The sequence below is a fragment of the Diabrotica undecimpunctata genome, chromosome 4 (assembly GCF_040954645.1).
Source record: "Diabrotica undecimpunctata isolate CICGRU chromosome 4, icDiaUnde3, whole genome shotgun sequence".
NCBI lineage: Eukaryota > Metazoa > Arthropoda > Insecta > Coleoptera > Chrysomelidae > Diabrotica > Diabrotica undecimpunctata.
In genome coordinates this window covers 23,900,159-23,919,463 of record NC_092806.1, presented here as the reverse complement: position 1 = coordinate 23,919,463, position 19,305 = coordinate 23,900,159, and the positions used below count along the sequence as shown (strand labels likewise).

Here is a 19,305-nt window from a genome sequence, read left to right as displayed (position 1 = left end):
TTTCTGTGTGCGGCTACCCTAAGAAGACTATAAAACACTAAACTAAGAATAGAATAAACTAAACAAATAATAAAAGAAAAATAGTGCAAAATACAAATAGCACAGATTAGACAATAGGCTCAATATCAATTCCCATTCCGAACTTCGGACTGGGAATAGCGAACCGACTTTACCACAGAATAAATAACAATTGTTGGTTGAGTTCACAAACCATACATACTCAAGTCAACCACAGACCATATATACTGAGAGTATGTGGTCTGTGGTTGAGTTTACCGAAAGTACAAGCTGAATATAGCCGCAAATGTCAAAAATATTTCTTCAAATATAAAGAGATAAAGCTTTTAAAAAGTACATTTTGATTATACTATTTTATGAATTCTGCAATTTTTAATTTATATAAAGCAATAACGAGTAAATATTTGCCTCTTTCGAGATTAATTATTGTAAACATCTGTTGTAATCTGGCAACTGCTGATTTGACGATTGCCAAATCTATCCCCTAATATATCAAAGGTTAATTGCTAACAAAATTTCTAATAATTAACTGCAATTAATCTGCAAAGAAACAAATACTTACTCATTGTTGTTTTATATAAATCAAAAATTGCAGAATTTCGCATGACAATGCTTATGACAAAATCATATGATAAATCACGCAGTGCAAAGTAAACATGTAAATTTCACTCCATGACCAAATCATATGACAAATCACATGAAAAATCATCATAGTACATAAAAAAACTGGGGGTCTGATAAATCATAGTGTAAAGTCGACTAACAGGGCGAATTATTTAGAATATTTTATTTAATTCCATTGTTATAAGGCACTATAACCAGCTCATTTTTGTCAAGTCATAGGTCAGGTAATAACAGTAATTTTTGGGAAAAAATGGGTTTATAGAATGTAATTACGAATAAAGCCAAATTGGGAACCGTTAAGACCATTGTCCGGTGATATTTCTGCAGAGAAATATGCACCAAATTGAGTTTTATACATTTAAGGAAATGTTGAAACTCTGACAACATTGCAACGAGGAACTGTACTCTGTACTGTAAGTTGCCTACACTTGGCGCAACTTTGGTTAAAAATGTAAAAGATATTTTCACAAATATCTTAAATTTCGAAGTTATAGTGAAAATGGTAGACACTTTTCCATATGAGAGTGGTTGGTCCCATATAGCTGTTTAAAATTGTTTTATCTGATGATGTCAAATATTCTTTCCTCTTAGTCTTCAGCTTAGTTCTTGTTTATTGTTATTGCCATAACCTAAAAAAGTTGTTCTATATTTTATAATTCAAGGTTTAAAATGTAAATAAAAATATTTCTCTTTTATAGTACATATTAAGACAATAAGTTTTATGAAGAAAATCGAATTAGATTTTTAAACGCATAAGCACAATGACTACACCCGTGGCGCTGTATCAATGCAGATTATGTTTAAATAAAACTCCAAGTAGAGTAAACATATTTGGTGGAGATTTTCCCCGAATGTTAGACGTATTAACTTCCATAAAGGTAATTTTTTGAACGAAATATAATTTTATTCTTTATTTAATAACCAAGTTACAAAAATTAATCCGAACACATTCATTGGATTTCTCTACACCTTTAACCCTATTTGATTTGGAGCTATCTAGTGGTATGTAAGTACGGGATAATTAAGCTAGAGAAAATTTAGCATTTTTTAATAATCTTATCACTGATAAGGGAGCTTTCTGCAGTAGACGAAATATGCTCTGAAATTCCCAGCATCTTCAAAAAATATTTTAATATCTTTCTGTAATAATATAGTTTTGCAACCAAAGTTGATAAATTTCTTCTTTCTAATGTTAAAAAATGCAGATGTGGTATCACAACTAATAAAATAGTGAATAAAGACAATAAATGTTTGATTCTATCTAAATTTAAAGCTATTATGGTTATATAATTTATATGGAGTGTTCCGCATACTCAGTTTTAATAAATATATATTTGAATATCAATTGATCAGAGAGATCAGATCATTCTTCATTGTCTAAATGCTTTTGTTGACAATAGTTGAAGACTTGGCCCGCTACAGAAAAACAAAAGGGTTAAGTTGGTAGTTTAAAATTCTAAAAAAAACTGCTATTTAAACATTTTCCAACAAATGTCCATTCCCTTCTGAGAGGTCACTTTTTGTGTCCAATAGAGATGTGTCCTACTTTTTATTACAAAAAAATTGATTACAAATTAACAAGTAATTTTCTACTGATAGGTTCTCTAGCATCTGTAGATTTTTAATAAAACTTTCTTTTTTTTATAAAATAAGTGTTTCATATGGTATTTTATGTTAAAGGTACATGAAGAGGATGGCTTACCAAAATATAGTTGTACAAAATGTGCAAAAGAAGTTCAGATGGCTTTGATGGTTAAGAAACGAATTATAAAGGCACATCAATTGCTATTAGAAGCTCTAAAAAAGAAAAGGGCAATATTTCAAAAAATAGTGATAACCCCTATTGTTAATAAAGTTGATTCTTCAGTACCAAAAAAGACAAAAGCCACTAAACAAAAGGTAGTTTTAAAAAAATCTAAACCAATAATAAAACAAAATCAAATTCAAATCCGATCTAAGTCACAATTATTTGAGAGCTCAAATGAAGCAACAGCTAATGAAGATGCAAATGAAGGAAGTGTAAAACATGAAATAAGTACTGAAGGAGTAGAAACAACAAATCAATCAAATATACATAAAGAAAAGGAATCACTACAAGAGATACTTGATGAAGTCCAGAAACACTTTCAGAAGACTGGCTTTACTTGTGAAACATGTAATTTAACCTTTTCAGGTAATTATTTATTTTTATTTTTTACTTTTTTAGGACCCTTAATTTTAACATAGATATCATCATTTCCTGTATCTTTGAATGTTGTACAAGTGGGATTATATATGTACAAGCTATAAGCTCCTGAAGAAGCTTCAGCTTCTCAGCTCAGCTTCTCTCTTTGATTGTCCTTTTTATATTTCTAATTTCCATGCTCCTTAAGTCTTCTTCCAGTTGTCTCCATTTCAGTTAGGTCTGCCTCTGGTTCTTTTACCTGGTGGTATCCATTCTTAACAGATTGCTCTTCTCTCTTCTCATTATGTGTCCATACCATCTAATTCTTTGTGCTTTTATTGCTCTAACTATGTTCTCTGGACCCATCCATTCTTGTATTTTCATTATTCGTCTATTGTCTCGCATCCTCTTCATTTTCCCTCTTTGGTCCCATTACTTTTCTGATAATCTTCTTCTCAAAAACTTTCAATTGCTCTTCTCTTGATGTTAATGTAAATGTTTCTGCAGTGTATACTACTATTGGTCTTATGGTCATTTCATAGATTTTTACTTTTATGTTTCGGCTTATCTTATCTCTAAACATTTTTTTTTATTTCTATAAAATGCTGTATTTCCCGCTTGAATTCTTCTTTTCATACCTACACTTTTATTTCTTCTGCTGACTAGTACTTCTAAATATTTGAATGTTTCAACCTCTTCGAAACTGTGTGCATCTATTATCAGTTCTATCATTTGTGTCTTTTTTTTCTTACTAACGTTCATGTATTTTGTTTTATTTTCATTTATTTCCAGTCCTATCAGTTTGGCTTCGTTTTATATTTCTTGGAAGGTTTTCTTTAATGCCCTTTATCCGTTGCTACTATGGTTATATTGTTTGCATATCTTGTTATAAATTCCACAAGAAAGAGTCTAACGAGGTCAAATAGCACGATCTGGTTGGCCAGTTCACATCACCTCCACCTGGGCCCTGATTCTATTTCATTTCGATGTCGAAATTTAAAAGCGACTACGCCATGACAGTCGCAATCGCTAGCGATTCTCATTCATTTCGATTGTAGTTAAAACTGGGGATATTTACTTTATCATTTTGACACTGCTGAAAATTTGGGTTGGCCCTGTTGTTTATTGGCTGCACTACGCTTGTTGAATGTTTGTTTTGTTTACGTTACGTGAACGTCTTTTTTTTCTTGTTTGAGTTGTTAAATCATAAATATTGGCCATTCTCAATTATATTTTGAATTGAAAGAAAAGATGGCAAGAAAAAAAAAGGCGATGTGGGAGATCCTTAAGTTATAACCACTAAGATTTGACTTAGTGGTTATATTCTAATATATTTTTAAATTTACTGCAGCTTAGTAATACTAACCCTAAACATTTTGGGTATCCTAGAGGCATAAACACCTAGTGAAAAAGAATTTTGAGTATCCCCTAACATTCTTCTTATCCTCCGTTATGAACGTCGGATATCTAACCTCTCTAATTCCTCCAAAACTAGCAAATGTCCGTAAAACACAGCCATATTGATACTTTTTGCCTCAGTTTTCCTTGCAAGGATCAAAACACCGCCTACTTAAACTGAACCTAAGTTCACTTCTCCCAGTCCAGTCAGTCATGTCAGATTAATTTCGACTCGAAATGAAATTTCAACCACTTTCTTGTGGTTGAAATTAATTTCGATAAGTCGAAAACTAGTGACGTCGTTTGGTTAGTTCAGCTGAAATCCACAAGGTTCGCAAAGTCGCATTTCGACGTCGCCATATTAATTTCGACATGTTTTGAGTCGAAATCTCAATTAGAATCAGGACCCTGAGATGACCATGCCATCAAATCGGTCGTGCATAATGCCCAACGTGACAAGACTCGTTTTAAAAAAGTTGTTATATTTTTAGGTTTTGTATTTTTGAAATAAATAGAACAAGAGTGGGATATCGTTGTATTTTTGGTTGAATTTTAAAAATTCTGAACTGTATACCTACATTCATTTTAGATGTAAAACTGGTTCTACTAAGTTCTTTTAGTATCAATAGTATATATATATATATATATATATATATATATATATATATATATATATATATATATATATATAATATATATATATATATATATATATATATATATATAAATATATATATATATATATATATATATATATATATATATATATATATATATATATATATATATATATATATATATATATCGGTTTCAAAACGTCTTGCGTCGTTGTCCGATGCCTAATTTCCACGAATTTCTATCATTCCATTGTTCTTCGGTCAAGTCTCGGGAGCTCATTGCCTTTGTTATTCCCTCCTTCCATGTTCTTTTTGGTCTTCCTCGTTTCTTACGATTTGGTGGTATCCATTTCATGGCGATTTTTGGTAGTCTTGTATCTGGCATTCTTTGAACATGGCCATACCATATAAGTTGTTTCCTTTCTATATCTGTTGCCAGTGATCCATCTACCCCCATCCGATTCCTTATTTCATCGTTTCTAATTCTGTCTGCCCTAGATATTCGAAGTGATCGTCTAAATACATCCATTTCTGTTGCTTCGAGTTTTCTTTTATTGCTTTCTATTAGTCTCCATGTCTCTGTACCATAGGTTAAGCTGGTTTTTATGAGAGATTCATATATATTGTATTTTCGTCTTTTACCAATTTCTGAGCTCCAAAGAACTCCGTTAAGGCATCCAATTGTTCTACGGGCCTGGGTTATTCGTTTTCTAATTTCCCTATTGTCTGTGCCTGTGGTGTCGAAATCAATTCCTAGGTAGGTATATTCAGTGCAGAATGCAATTTCGGTTGTGTCCATCTGAATGTTGGATAGTTCTGCGCCTATTGGGAGATATTTTGTTTTTTGTGTATTGAGTTCTAAACCCCACTTTTTGTATCCTTCCTGTAGTTTTCTGGCCATATATGTCAGGTCTTCTTTATCGTTGGCTATAAGGACTTGATCGTCTGCAAACTGTAGGGTATATAGGCAAGTTTCTCCCAGGTCAATGCCCATTCCTCTGCACTTTCTCTTCCACTGATACAGTGCTTTCGCCACATAGATTTTAAACAATGTGGGGGATATGCAACACCCCTGCCGGAGTCCCTTGTTTACAGGAAATTTTTTTGAAAGTCTATTTCCAATTTTTATTCCCGACGTTGATCCTTCATAAAGCTGTTTAAGGGCGTTAATTACTGTGTGGTTAATGTTTGTTTCCTGCAAAACTTTCCATAGCTTTTTAGCGGCTACAGTATCATAGGCCTTCTGAAGGTCTATAAACATAAGGTGGGTTTCTTGGTTGGTACTTGATCTTTTCTCCATTATTTGTTTCAAAACAAACACATTATCAGTGCAGCTCCTTCCCGCTCTAAAGCCAGATTGTTCTTCTTCTTCTTGTTCCTTATATTCTTGTTCGATAATGTCTCCATCAATCAGTATCAATAGTACTAACAATAATAAGAGCAATTACAAAAGCTATTCTACATCAGTTATCAATATCATGCTTCTACAAATGTGCGATAAGAGGGAGTGTCCATGTAATGTCAAATGGAAATAAAAAATGGTCAAAATTAATTTTATTTTTATTATTATGACACAATCTTTAGCAATAAAAACACAAATAAAGTTCTATAAGCTAATTTGCTGGTTGCAGAGCAAGGGGCTCCCATTGGCGTGGTGAGGTCTTCTCCAGTGACAAGACCACTTTAACCGTTTTTCAGATCAGCTGGCCAGTTCCTTTTGAGTCTCCTATTGGCTTGGTGTTCTAGCAGCGGTTGGAGTAAGGGGTTACTATGTGATTCCAGTACTTCATGCTGTATTTAGTGATTACATCCTGTATGAACGGGATTCTTAGTTCTTCATGAAGTGTTAGGTTTGACACATACCAAAATGCATCAGCTATCATTCGGAGTATTTTTGATTGGCATCTTTGAATTATGGCTGTGTTTGACTTTCTCGCACATCCCCGGAGTTGTATTCCATACGTCCAGATAGGTTTTATGACGGTTTTGTATGCAAGGATTTTGTTTTCAAGGCTCAGTTTCGATTTCCTGCCTACTAACCAGTTTAGATCTTTCATTCTTAGGTCAATTTGTTTCCGCTTCTTAAGAATATGTTCTTTCCAGGTGAGTTTTGAGATGTATTCCTAGGTATTTAGTGCTAGAGGATTGGGGAAGTTGGATATTGTTAAGTGAAACTGGGGGACACGGGTCTCTTCTCAAGGTAAACTGGACTGATTTTGTTTCATTCATTTTAATACTCCACTTGTAAGACCATGTCTCGATTTCATTCAGTTGTATCTGTAGAATTGTACCTGTTAGATGCTATAATTGGATTTTCGTCGGCTGCAAGGATGACAGCATCATCTGCAAACATGCCAGTGATGATTTCATTACTGGAGGGTAGATCTGCTGTGTATAGCACATATAATATCGGTCCAAGAACGCTGCTTTGTAGAACACCAGATTTTATAGGAAAATTATTGGAATTATTTTCATTCACTCTTGTTTGGAATTCTCTCCCACTCAGATAGGATTTTAACAGTTTCAGGTACATGATGGGTAAATATTTCTTGATTTTGAAAATCAGGTCTGTGTGCCAAACCTTATCAAAGGCTTGACCACCGCTTGACTAACATCTAGAAAAGCATCTGTGCAGTAGTGTTTGCTTTCCATTGCAGAATTTATGGTGTGTACTATTCTATGAACCTGCTGCATTGTCGAGTGTTTTTCGAAGGAGTGGTTGGGTATCCATTCCTTCGTATTGGGGTCCAAGTTCATTTTTTGTAACAGTAACCTTTCAAGTACTTTGGATACAACTGGTAGTAGGCTTATTGGCCTATATGATGAAACCTCGTTTGGATTTTTTCCTGCTAATGGGATTATTATTATTTTAGCAGTTTTAAAGAGCTTTCGTCAGTAGTTTAATCGTAGAATAGCATTAAAGATGAGAGTAATCAGTATGATTCCTTTATCTGGTAGTTCCTTCATCATCTTGGGTGTTATTTTGTTCAGCCCAGGAGCTTTTCTAATATTTAAATATTGGATTTCTTGTTGAACTTCATTTTTGGTTAGTGGTCTGATTACTGGTACATTCTCTGGAATGTTATTTCTCTGGGAATAATCCCTTGAGCTAGGTGTTCGGCAAATAGTGTCGTTTTTTCTTCATCACTTCTGGTCCACTGTAGTGTTGGTCCCTGTTAGTTTCTAATTGGAGGTATCGGAGTCTTGGGTTTTTTGGAGTTTGATCGGTTTCCATATTGAGCTATCGTACCGGTTTAGATTTGTTATGTAGTTTGTAAATGACAGTTCTTGTGCCTCTTTAAGTTTGAATTTTAGTTGATTGCTTAGCCTGTTTAATGTAGTCTTGTCTGCTGGGGCATGGGTTTGGTGCCATTTGCCTTGCTACCAGTATTTTTCACAGGTGTAGCATTTTGTATGTAGCATTTTGTACAGGTGTTGCGGTATTTTTCCCAGTTAGTTCTCCCAGTGTGTAGCCTTGGTGTGGCCGTTTTGTAGACTATAAAGCTGCTGATGGTTGCTATAATTGGGGAGTGGTCAGATGAGAGATCATAGTTCGGCATGACCTCCATGTAACCAGGAGAGATGCCCTGAGTGATAAATAGATCCAGCAGATCCAGTATTTTGTTTAGATCCGTTGGCCAGTATGTAGAAGAGCCTGTTGACAAAGGGTGGTAGTTGTTTTCATGTATTAGGTTTACTAGTTCTCTGCCTTTAGTTGTTGTAAGACGAGATCCAAATAATATATATGTTTGCTGTTGAAGTCTCCCCCTGCAATAAATTTAGAGTTTCGAAGAAGTTTTTGAATTCTTCTTTCTTTAAACTAGAAACTAGACTGCTGCGACTGTTGGTTGATAACTGTAGTTTGCAAGCAATTTTCAGCATAATTTGGTAGTTCTACATGTTTAATAGTATTTTTTATCAGAATAGCTGATCCAGCGTGGGCTGTATTGTCTGGGTGGTTTGAGGAATAGGATTTGTAGTGGGATCTTGAAGTAAGTTTGACTTGTGAAATGGCTTTCACTTATTAACAGAATGTCAATTTCGTTGTGTAGTAGTAATAACTTGACCTCATTTTTGTGCTTTGGAAGTCCATTGGCATTCCACTCTGCTATTTTAATGAAGCTATTGAATTTTAGATATAAGCGTTGTCAGCATGTTTAGGACCATGCTGTTTTGTTGTAGTAATTGTTGGAACATGTTTTTGAATTCCTCTAAGAATTTGTTTATCATGTCATTAATGTTTGATTGTTGTTCAGTACCATTTCTTACCGCATAGCATAGCTGCCTTGCGATTGTTTTGGGTAATGGGTTAGAGGCACTGATGTTGCTGTATGCATTGTAGGTCTAGTTGTTGTATTGTTAGCGTTTTGTTGAATATTCATACGATTGTTGGCATTGTTTGGCTTGAGTAAGTTATGATAGAATTGGCATCCTTTGTAGTTGGCTGGATGGGCACCATCACATAAAGCACACCTAGCAGGGGTATCTTTACTTTTTTTGCAGGCTGACGTATTGTGTTCTCCACCACATTTGACGCACACAAATGGTCTGTTGCAGTATGATCTTGAGTGGCCATATTGCTGACATCTCATGCATTGGGTGATCCCTTTTGTTATTTATGGAGGTTCCACTTGTATAGCTCTATTTTGAAGATTTGTCAGTTTGTAATGTCTTTGTTGTTTTCTGTTGGTTCTAAGTCGGCGAAGAATATGATTAAAGTTTGTTTCGTTGTTCTACTTATGCAATTCATCGCGTTTCTAACCTTATGTCCATTTTTTGCTAATTTAGTTTTTATTTCATCAATGTCCGTCGTATGGTGTAGGTGTTTGATAATTATTTTATAGGCACGCTCTTCTTTAGATTGATAAGTGTGGTGTACTACATTTTTGTCCCTCATGTATTTTATTATTTTCCTATATGTGTCGGTGTATCGCAACTTATCTTTACTGTGTTGTCTGCTAAGGATTTTGTAATGTATTGTGTGTTTTCTGCTATTAGATCTATTTTGTTTTATCATTTAATTGTATTTAATTAGTCCATAGACGTATATTGGAGGTAGTTTTGATGTTTTATTTGCGTTTTCGTTAGTTTTAGTGAATTCTTCTTCCTCTTGGTCTGGGAGTGTTAGAGAACTATATTTGTTATTTGTTACTGTCTCTGATGGTCTATTGGTGACATCCACTTCTCTTCTTTTCAAGGTTTTTTTTGACTACTTGTCAAGGTATGGTGGTGTTGGCTATTATTTATTGCACACTGTGTGGGAATTGGTTGAGCTTCAATATTCTGAGGTTGCTGGTGTTGTGGTGTGTATGTGTTGCAGGGTGGGACATCCTGTATAGTAAGTCCATTATTTGTTGACAACATTTGTTGGTTGTAATTAATTCCTGGCCCATTAAAAGCAGGTAATGTATTCATTTTTTATCTGCTAGTCGATTAGTTGACTACTTTTATCATTACACTTATAAACTAATTTGTTTTGTTTTGGTTTTTAATTTACACTTTCCGTAGCACTATTGATAACGGGAGCAATCGACTGTATACTACGAAAGTCAAGCGGGTACTCAAAATTAATTTGAGCACACTATGATATGTCCTGCTTTAAAGGTATATATTTAAGTAAAAAATAAATATTTTTAATTATATATTTAATTACCAGAAAAAACCAGCTGCCACACTATAGCTTAAAGAACTATCCAAACTTACAAATCCCACCCTTCTACTATATTTCTTACTTATACTATACTTAACAATTCTATATAATCCAGTTATTAACAATGTAAGTTGTTTTGTGTAAAACTTGAGGTCGCTGGTTAAATGATTAGAATAATAACGAAGAAGAAGAAATGCAACATTTTGATTGTGAATAAATCAGCAATTAATTTAAATATCACGAAAAATACATGGCTCAACTCATTATTGTTATCTGTACAAAGAAAAACACTTACCTTTTAAATATGGTGTATTAATCGTAGCAAGAATGGCAGAAGATAGAAAAACGTGGAGGAACATTGGGAAATTTAGCTAATAGCTTCATGATATCACGATACCTGCATCAGGTCAACGACTAAGAAGAAGAAGAATCTTTTAAAGTAAATAAGTAGTTAGAATATATGTATAATTAAACAAGATCATATTATAATACAGTAATAAAAATATTGAATGTAAAATATGTAAATAAATACTAAATACATACTTTCAAAAACATAAGTTATTAAGCCAAAACTGTTCTGTTGATCGCCAATCTTAAGATTTACGGTCATTATTAGGTATGGTGACAATCAGAACATGTTAAACAAGCAAAAACGGATGGTACTTAGCAAGGATCATAACATATGTCGTCATAGATTCTATGACTGGCCACGTCATTAAATCTATGACGTGCAATTCTAATTATTTTACTATAATATGTTTTTTGGTTTTTAGACAAACCGACGTTCCATCTTCACAGCTTAAAACACAAAAAAAGCAAATGTCATATATGCGGCCGATTCATTAGATCAGACAACATAAAGAAACACATCATGTTGCATACAGCAAGTCCGTCAAAATGTTCTATTTGTGGAGCAACGTGCAAAAATATAGAAAGTTTAAGAGGTCATATCTTTTATCAACACAGAAGTAAAGCTGAACAATACATTTGTGAAGAATGCGGTAAAACTTTCCGAGTAAAATATAAGTTTTTGTTGCATAAGAAAAAGGCACATATGGGTCTAAGAAACTTTAAATGTACTACATGTGGAAAAGCGTTCTTTACCAACGGCAATTTACTCACACATGTCCGAATGACTCATGAAAAATTGAGACCTCATGTGTGTGAATATTGTGGTACTGGTTTTTCGTCTACGTATGCCTTAAAAACTCATAAAAGACAACATACTAATGAGAAACCGTTCGTTTGTGATTATTGTTTAGAAGGATTTAGACAGCGGGTTTCGTTACGATCCCATTTGAAATCAAAACATGGGATAGAGGAAGCCAAGGAATTCTTTTGTAAAACGTGCGAGAAAGGTTTCGCTACAAATTATGCTTTGAGTATACATGAAAGATTACACGAAACTCAGAAGTGTGAAGTTTGCTCAGAAAATTTTGCTGGAGATGAATATCTGACAAATCATCTTAGAGATGTTCATCATATAGAAGTAGAGGTGGAACAGGATACTTAAAGTCATTTGTTACTACAGTCCATCTAATTTACTTACCGTTGCACGTCATTATCATTGACAGAGATCGAAGTTGACATAGTTGCCAAAGTATAAAAAAATCCTGAATCCATTTTAAATCAAATAGGTTACATAATTATTGCAAACGTGGATTGTACAACAAAACCAATTAATATTTAATGTAAATAAATAGAAACAAAACAAGAGTTAAAAAATAATCTTGTTAAAAACAATTTGAGCCGCTTGTATGCGTCGTATAAAGATGTAAAATGGAATACTTAAACAAAAACAACGCTTTTTTCATTACTTATTTACTTTAAAATATTTTGTTCAAATTTATTTAAATTTCGGTTTTCTGATCGATAGTGATTAGATAGAGATCAATTATTCGATTTCGTTTCCATCCTTTACAACGACTACTTAAATTCTTACGTGACATTTTTGAAATAAAACACATTAATTTTGTTCTAAAAAGAACAGATTTTATTAAATAGGTAAAAGTATAAAACAAGAGGTATTCACTTTAAAATTCAAAATAATAAAGTATAAAAAGTGTCAACACCGCAACTGTAAAATAAGTGTTACCAATTTATGCCAAAATATCACCTTCGTTCGATTACAGTTACAGTGTGTTCCGAACAAATGTTCTTCATAAAAACGCTTTATAATGCATTTATACAATTTAAATGAAACATATTGTGTACTTCTTTAAGTTAACATTAATAGAAATCTTTAAATATTATTTCTACGTGTATATAATAAAATATGTCTAATGGCTGTAATGCCAGTGTACTCGGCAAAGTGATTCTAAAAAAGAACACACCTACCGCCTAAATATTTCGTGTTGGTATCATGTGACCTCACGGGCTATGACGCGGATGACGTGCAACGTTAAGTAAATTAGATGAAGTATATATGTATATAGCTTTAAAAATGTAGTCATGTAATTGTTGACATTTATGTGCGCTAGAATAACTTTGATTTCTGTAATTTTCATCCGTCTGATTTTAGTCCAGACGTCAGAGATTTGACCTCTAAAATTCATAGGAAAAAGCTGAATTTTGTTGAGAATGTCAATTTTGAGACTTGCAAAAATGTTTACCACTCCTAGCCCCGAGCTTCTCCTAAAACCCGCTCGTGGAAGCGGGGCGGGAGAACGGAAAACATCGATTTACCAAAAATGTTTACGCCGTACAAAAAAATGTTTTAAGCAAGAAGTGTAGCTGATGAGATAATTTTGAACAAAAATGTTGTACTGACGGTAGCTTCGAAGATAGCTTCAAATGAGTTTTACAGAACGAAATATTGTTTTTTGGCAGTGATGAAATTTACATTCAAAATGAAACATATGCAATCAAAAGGAATAAGATATATAAAAATAATAGTTCAAAATTACCAAAAAAGGAAAAGTAAATAGTTATAAAAAGTAAGTATTTAAATTTCAGTATAATGTTGCATTCTGGCAACTGTTGGTTTAAGGGTTCTGACTATATCGCCACATCTATCCACTAACTTATCAAAGGGTAATTGCCAGAACAATTTTCTAATGATTAACTGCAATTATTATGGAAAGGAACAAATATTTAAATAGGAAAGAGAATAGAGAAAACTTTTAAAAGCTTTCTCTCTCAAAACGAAAACACTGCCAAACGCCAATATTTTGTTCTGCGAGCTTCATTTGTAGTTATCTTCATTCAGACCAATTGTGAATTATGTCCAAAATGTTTATTAGCAATTTATTTTAATCCATTATAATGAACTATAATCAAAATCAAAAGATAATAATGAAAATATAAATGAAGAATAAATTTTAAAGAACTTAAGTGTGTGGTGCTATAAGTAGACATCAAATTCCACATGTAGTAATAACGCGTTATAAGAATTCCACTTTTCGGCCACGCATCTTTTTTAAGTGGTATTGCTTGCTCCGTCGTTCGCGAGAAGTAATTGGCTGAAGAGTTAGCGTGACCTGAGTCTTCCAAATCTCTCGTAAGCTTCCTTCAGTTATATTTGCTTCTGGGTGAACGGTGTGTTTCACCTTACCACAAAAATCGTCCTAGTGCAAACCTCCTCGTTGACAAAGCTGGAAATTCATATTCGTTGGATCAAAAATACGGGCACTTTTTAGAGCACGTGCTTTGATTTGGCGAATAGTGATTGCTGATTTGAAGTGTGTGCCATACTTGAGCTTTTGTTCCTTGTTTGTTCTACTCTGTAGGCTTTTTGTTATAAAAAAGACTCATTTCTGTATTTATTACAAGACAAACTAACACTAATACATAATTATTTCTAAAGAGCCATAACATCAGTCTGTCGACTGTCAATGTCTGTCCTTCTCTTTCACTCCCGGGCTTCTTCTATTTGACGTGTCACTAATGTTAAGGTAGGTTTACAAATATTAAGGTAGATTTTCAACTTAACACAACATAATATTCCTTACTTCGGAACACACTTCTTGAGTCGCACACCAGTGCAGTTACTATCCTTTCAGGTTTCGAACTCTTACAAGACTGTATCCCCTTCCAGTTTCCTGGGAGCTTAGGTTTTAGAATAAGCGTAGATCCCAAAATTTCTAAGTGGTGAGTAAGTTATTGTTTTCTACCCATCCAGCTAATTCCACTACCATAGAACGAGATAGTCATCTGCGTCTGTGGTACTAACTTCACCACACAAGCCTGTATGGGCACTCACATACGAAGGCTACGCTGCCGAGGACCCAGACAAGATGATGACAACGTCTGGGGCATATGTGAGCTCGCATTCATTCAAGTCTAACTTGGGTGTGCGTCAACACATGAGCCGCGCTCATCTTGACGCGTACAACGGGGAGCTCGAGCGGAAGTACGAGAATCCCGGTAGGCTGGCGAGATTCACCGACGAGGATCTCATTCGAATGGAGCAGGAGGAATTTCGATACGAAGGCCGATTCACCCCAAAGTATTCAATGTAAACTTTCCTGACAATACTAAGGAGCAAATTCGGCGTGCCCGAATACAAGGAATTCCTCGAAAGTCTCAAGGAGGAAGAGCGATGACGGAATCGATCTCGAATCCCGTCGCTGGACCTTCTAACATCGAGATTTTTGCCAACTATGCCTCTTCGGAGGGAGAAACCTCGCCGGTGAGAACATCGGCTCAGGGTGAATCAGACACCTTGTCGTCTCCTGTGCTAGGGAGTATCAACTTAACAGTAAAAATTCAATATCTTTTGTTCAAAATATCATCGACAAAAATTGGATTTTAAAGGTGAAGAGTGCAGCTTTTCATCGTTCAATTCAATTCATCGTTTTTAGACATTTCAAATGCCTCATATTTGTTGTAAAAACTCAAAATCGAAATTCCATGTCATAGGTTTTGAAGATTGTGCTCTAAATTGATATTCCGTAGTAACCGGTCAATGGCAGTGATACATTTTATTGACCTTTAAGTCGCATCTTGATTTTTGTCGAAAGGACACTGTGATCAAAAGATATCAAATTTTTACTGCCGAGTTGATACAAATTTTATTTAAAAAATTGATTTCGCGTAACTGACATTTAAAATCGCCGGTCGCTTCAAGCGTGGTTTCTGAGAGAACGGTTCATTCTACAGAAAAAGTACCAATAAACATTTTTGTTCATAATTATGTCTGCTACATTTTTTGTTTAAAACATTTTTTTCTACGCCTCGGCATACAGATTCTGCATGAGGTAAGGGGTAAGGTATTAGTGGAAAGTCCGGGGTAGGAGTGGAAAAATTTCTTGCATCTTTTTTGGGGTCCCAAAATTGACATTCTCAGCAAAATTCAGCTTGTTCGTATGATTTTTAGAGGTTCAGTAACGTTTTCGTCTCTGATTATGTTGATACTATAATGCGATGTTGTCAATTGTACAAAAAACGAAATTGGCCTTATATGCTTTTAGACAAGGGCACAACAAGGTGCCATAATTGAAAGACAAATACTCTCAACAATTTTTATTGACTTTTTTTATTGGTTATAGTGACTTATTTTCAGCAATTTAAGTCTGAAACTATTTTTCAAAACCCAAATTTACATTTTTTTGTTATTGTATTATTACTTGTTTTAAAAATACCTAAAACGTTTAGAGACACGCAGTCAAGAAATGGTCGTCTCCATATTGGATTATTTTGCAAGAAAATGCGAAAGGGGGGGTCCGTTAATAGGACTTTTCATCAAAAAATAGTGTCAGCCATTATTTTCGAACAGACATTTTGTAAACAAACAGGTTAGGTTAGTAATATAAATAATATAGATAATTAATATAAAAAATACCAAAGAAAGTCTAGTTATCGATAAAAATAAAGTGACACAATTAGCAGATCAATGTGTTTAATCGATTATTATTATGATACCTGTACGAAAAGGAACAACGAAGCAGTGTTGGGTGTTATTATGGAATATGTAAGAGTGATATACGCTCTAAATCATTTAAAGATAATACATATATTATTTTATAAATTTTCTAAAGCCTTTATTTCTTTATAATCAATGTTATTTCTTTATTAAATAAAAAATATTGATTTAATAAACATTTCTTTATAAATTTATACGTAAATTATAGTCATTGTCAAATCTGTCTGTACGAAAAATATGGCGGTTGACGAAAAGTCCTATGATGTAAAGAACGTAGTTTTGTTCTGTGCTGTCTATAAGACATTCAATAGTTTTGGTCTTAAATTTTAGAAAGTCGCTGGCTTCTTGTATATAAGTTTAGTTTATAACGTACAAAAGTTTGGAATACAAATGGTTATTTGGAGTTTCTTTGAATACAGCAAGCAAATTAGACTAATCTAATTTCAGTCATGTTTTCTATTGAAAATATTTCCACAGAATTTTTGCTTTATCGGAAAGTCGTCAGTTCCTCTACATTTTTATTTATAGATTCAGAAGTCACTCATTTGTGGGTCATCTCTTTTAGTGTTATGTATATTTCATTTCTACGACTTGAGACGAAATGTTATCAGACAATGTACCAAGGCTATAATCACCCAGAGTTCGCCAACTTTCTGGGACATTGTTTAGAGAATATTTTTCGCCTGTGTCATGTACACGGGGAAAGTTGGGGTATTTGAAAAAATGGATAATGAAAGACCCGTTATGGCGTTGGTGAATTATCTGCACTTGTAGACTATATGTTTGTGCGTTTCCTCAACATTTTTACATATGATTTGTGATAATTGTGCAAAGATGATATCTTGCGCGCGGCTGGACATTTTTGATAAAAGGCATAAACATCTTTAATGTGTAGTTACACACACGATTTATCTATTGATCTTAATCGCAGACGGATTGGAAAACCATAAAACATGTTTGTTATAAAATTAGTTATAAGTAAAAGATAATAAAAAGTGTAAATAGTTTTAATTCTACTGAATTAAAATAAAATTTGAATGAATTTGTTGTTTTTTTTTTACTTAAGTAGTATGCCGGTACATAAACTGTATTTTGGCAATAATATCAATGAGAGCTGGGATCCAACTCTATAAATTAAAAGTCGAATAGAACGAGCCCGAACTACATTTGTAAAAATGAGAAACGGCCTTTGTACCCACGACGATCTTAGTACTTACTGATCTTCAAGTTAGAATGACACATTGTTATATCCATAGATGAAGACCAAAGAATATAGACGCATATGTGTCTATTCCTTGGGAAGACAATCAAGTGAACGATTTTTTAAAGTTAAGTGCGCGAGTTGTCCGCTAGGTGGACAGAAATAATTGAGCAATAAAATGTACGAGCCATCTCCCATATCAGTTGGCCCAAGGTTAGATTGATAAGAAAATTAAATTTTAGGCAACAAAAATAAAAGCGTAAATTTTAGAAGTTTTAATGCATCTAACAACATTTTTGAATTTCCTAATTATAGAAATTATTTTATAACTTCTAACAATGAAAACTATTGATTAAACAGAATAATAATAAATTTAAAAAACGCGTAGAATATGTAATATTAACAAAAAATGTGAAAGTTTACCACTGAGTTACATCCCTTTTATTTTTAATGACATCCAAAATTCTTCGAGGCATAGTTTTTTCCAAGTTCTGACAAAATTTTAATGTAAGCAAATCCCATATCTCTTGCATTTTTTCCTTCAATTAGTTGACGGACTTGACAGGATGTTTTCTCAAAGCTTTTTTCATTTCGCGCCACAAAGTCCTATCGGGAACAAGTCGAGACTGTTAAAAACTCATTCCAGCAGTGGTATGCCATGGTCTTCAATCCATTTTAAACTCTTTTTTGAGGTATAAAAACCTGAGCTTTCCTGTTGGAAGACAAAATCTTCCGCTGATGTGAAACGGTGTTCCATAATCGGTAAAAGAGATTCTTCTAAAATATTCAAATATTTGTCCGTGTTTACAATCCCATCGATAAAATGTAACTTTCCTACACCTTTAGACGACATGCTGCCCCAGATCATGACAGATGCAGGAAATTTGAATTTTCTCTTCAGACAGTCGGGATGGAAAGCTTCATTTTTCCTGGTAAGGAACCTGTAGTTTTGTATCTTCTGACTATATTTCCTACACTATAGCGTGACAATTGCAACATATTCGCGATTTCTGAATTGGATTTTCCAGAATTAAAAAATCTAATAATGATTGAACAAATTTTCTCATCGATAACTTTACCTTGACCCATTGTACAATCCACAAACGGCAAAAAGCTTTACAATACTACAACATACATTAACTGCCAATGTTATTGTTTTGATTTCATTTTTCCATAGCTACCTTTGGATTTAATAATTATGAAAAAATCAACGTGTTGACATAAGTGAATGTATAGCCAGGGCACAGAATAAACAACAATCAGAATGCCCACTCTCAGTGGAGATAATTTTTAGGGATAATTTAGTAAATTTGAAATAATTTAATCTATTATTCAACTAAAAGTAGGAATAAAATAGTGCATATTATGTCTATGGTTGCCGTAAATAAATTAAACCGGGTTAATTTTTTTATACACAACAGATATAGGTACAATATTTCACTGAACAGCACTGGTTCCTTTTGTTTAAAATATGGCTGATTCGGTCTGCGCGCACTTATCTTGACATGTGAGTGGGCATTCTGATTGTTTATTATTCTGTGGCCAGGGTTTAGTGATTTTTTTTTATTGTTGAAAATAAATAAAAAAATCATAAGGGTTATGTTTTTAATAAATATTAATAAAAATGCCATATTAATTAATATGGAAACTTATAAAAACATGCAGAGTATAATTTGTTTATGGTAATCGACTTAAACTGCAAATTCCATAGGTGGGCCAACCGATATGGGAAGGGGCTCGTAACATTGTTTGAAATTTCACTTGTTTCCG

At 33.6% G+C, this 19,305-nt stretch overlaps 1 protein-coding gene across 4 annotated transcripts; it reads left to right on the top strand.

The window, feature by feature from the left end:
• Nucleotides 1-754: 754 nt before the first annotated feature.
• Nucleotides 755-17,376, top strand: LOC140439306 (uncharacterized). Of its 4 annotated transcripts, none has more exons than XM_072529142.1 (4): nucleotides 769-866; nucleotides 1,341-1,520; nucleotides 2,323-2,815; nucleotides 11,245-17,376. In XM_072529142.1, exons 2-4 carry the CDS (start codon nucleotides 1,404-1,406, stop codon nucleotides 11,982-11,984), a joined length of 1,350 nt encoding a protein of 449 aa, XP_072385243.1. In that variant the 5' UTR covers nucleotides 769-866; nucleotides 1,341-1,403; the 3' UTR covers nucleotides 11,985-17,376. The 4 variants fall into 4 exon arrangements, with proteins under 4 accessions (XP_072385244.1, XP_072385243.1, XP_072385241.1 ...); XM_072529141.1 differs by lacking the exon at nucleotides 769-866 and adding an exon at nucleotides 1,082-1,169; XM_072529143.1 differs by lacking the exon at nucleotides 1,341-1,520 and having other exon boundaries at nucleotides 755-866.
• Nucleotides 17,377-19,305: the final 1,929 nt, after the last annotated feature.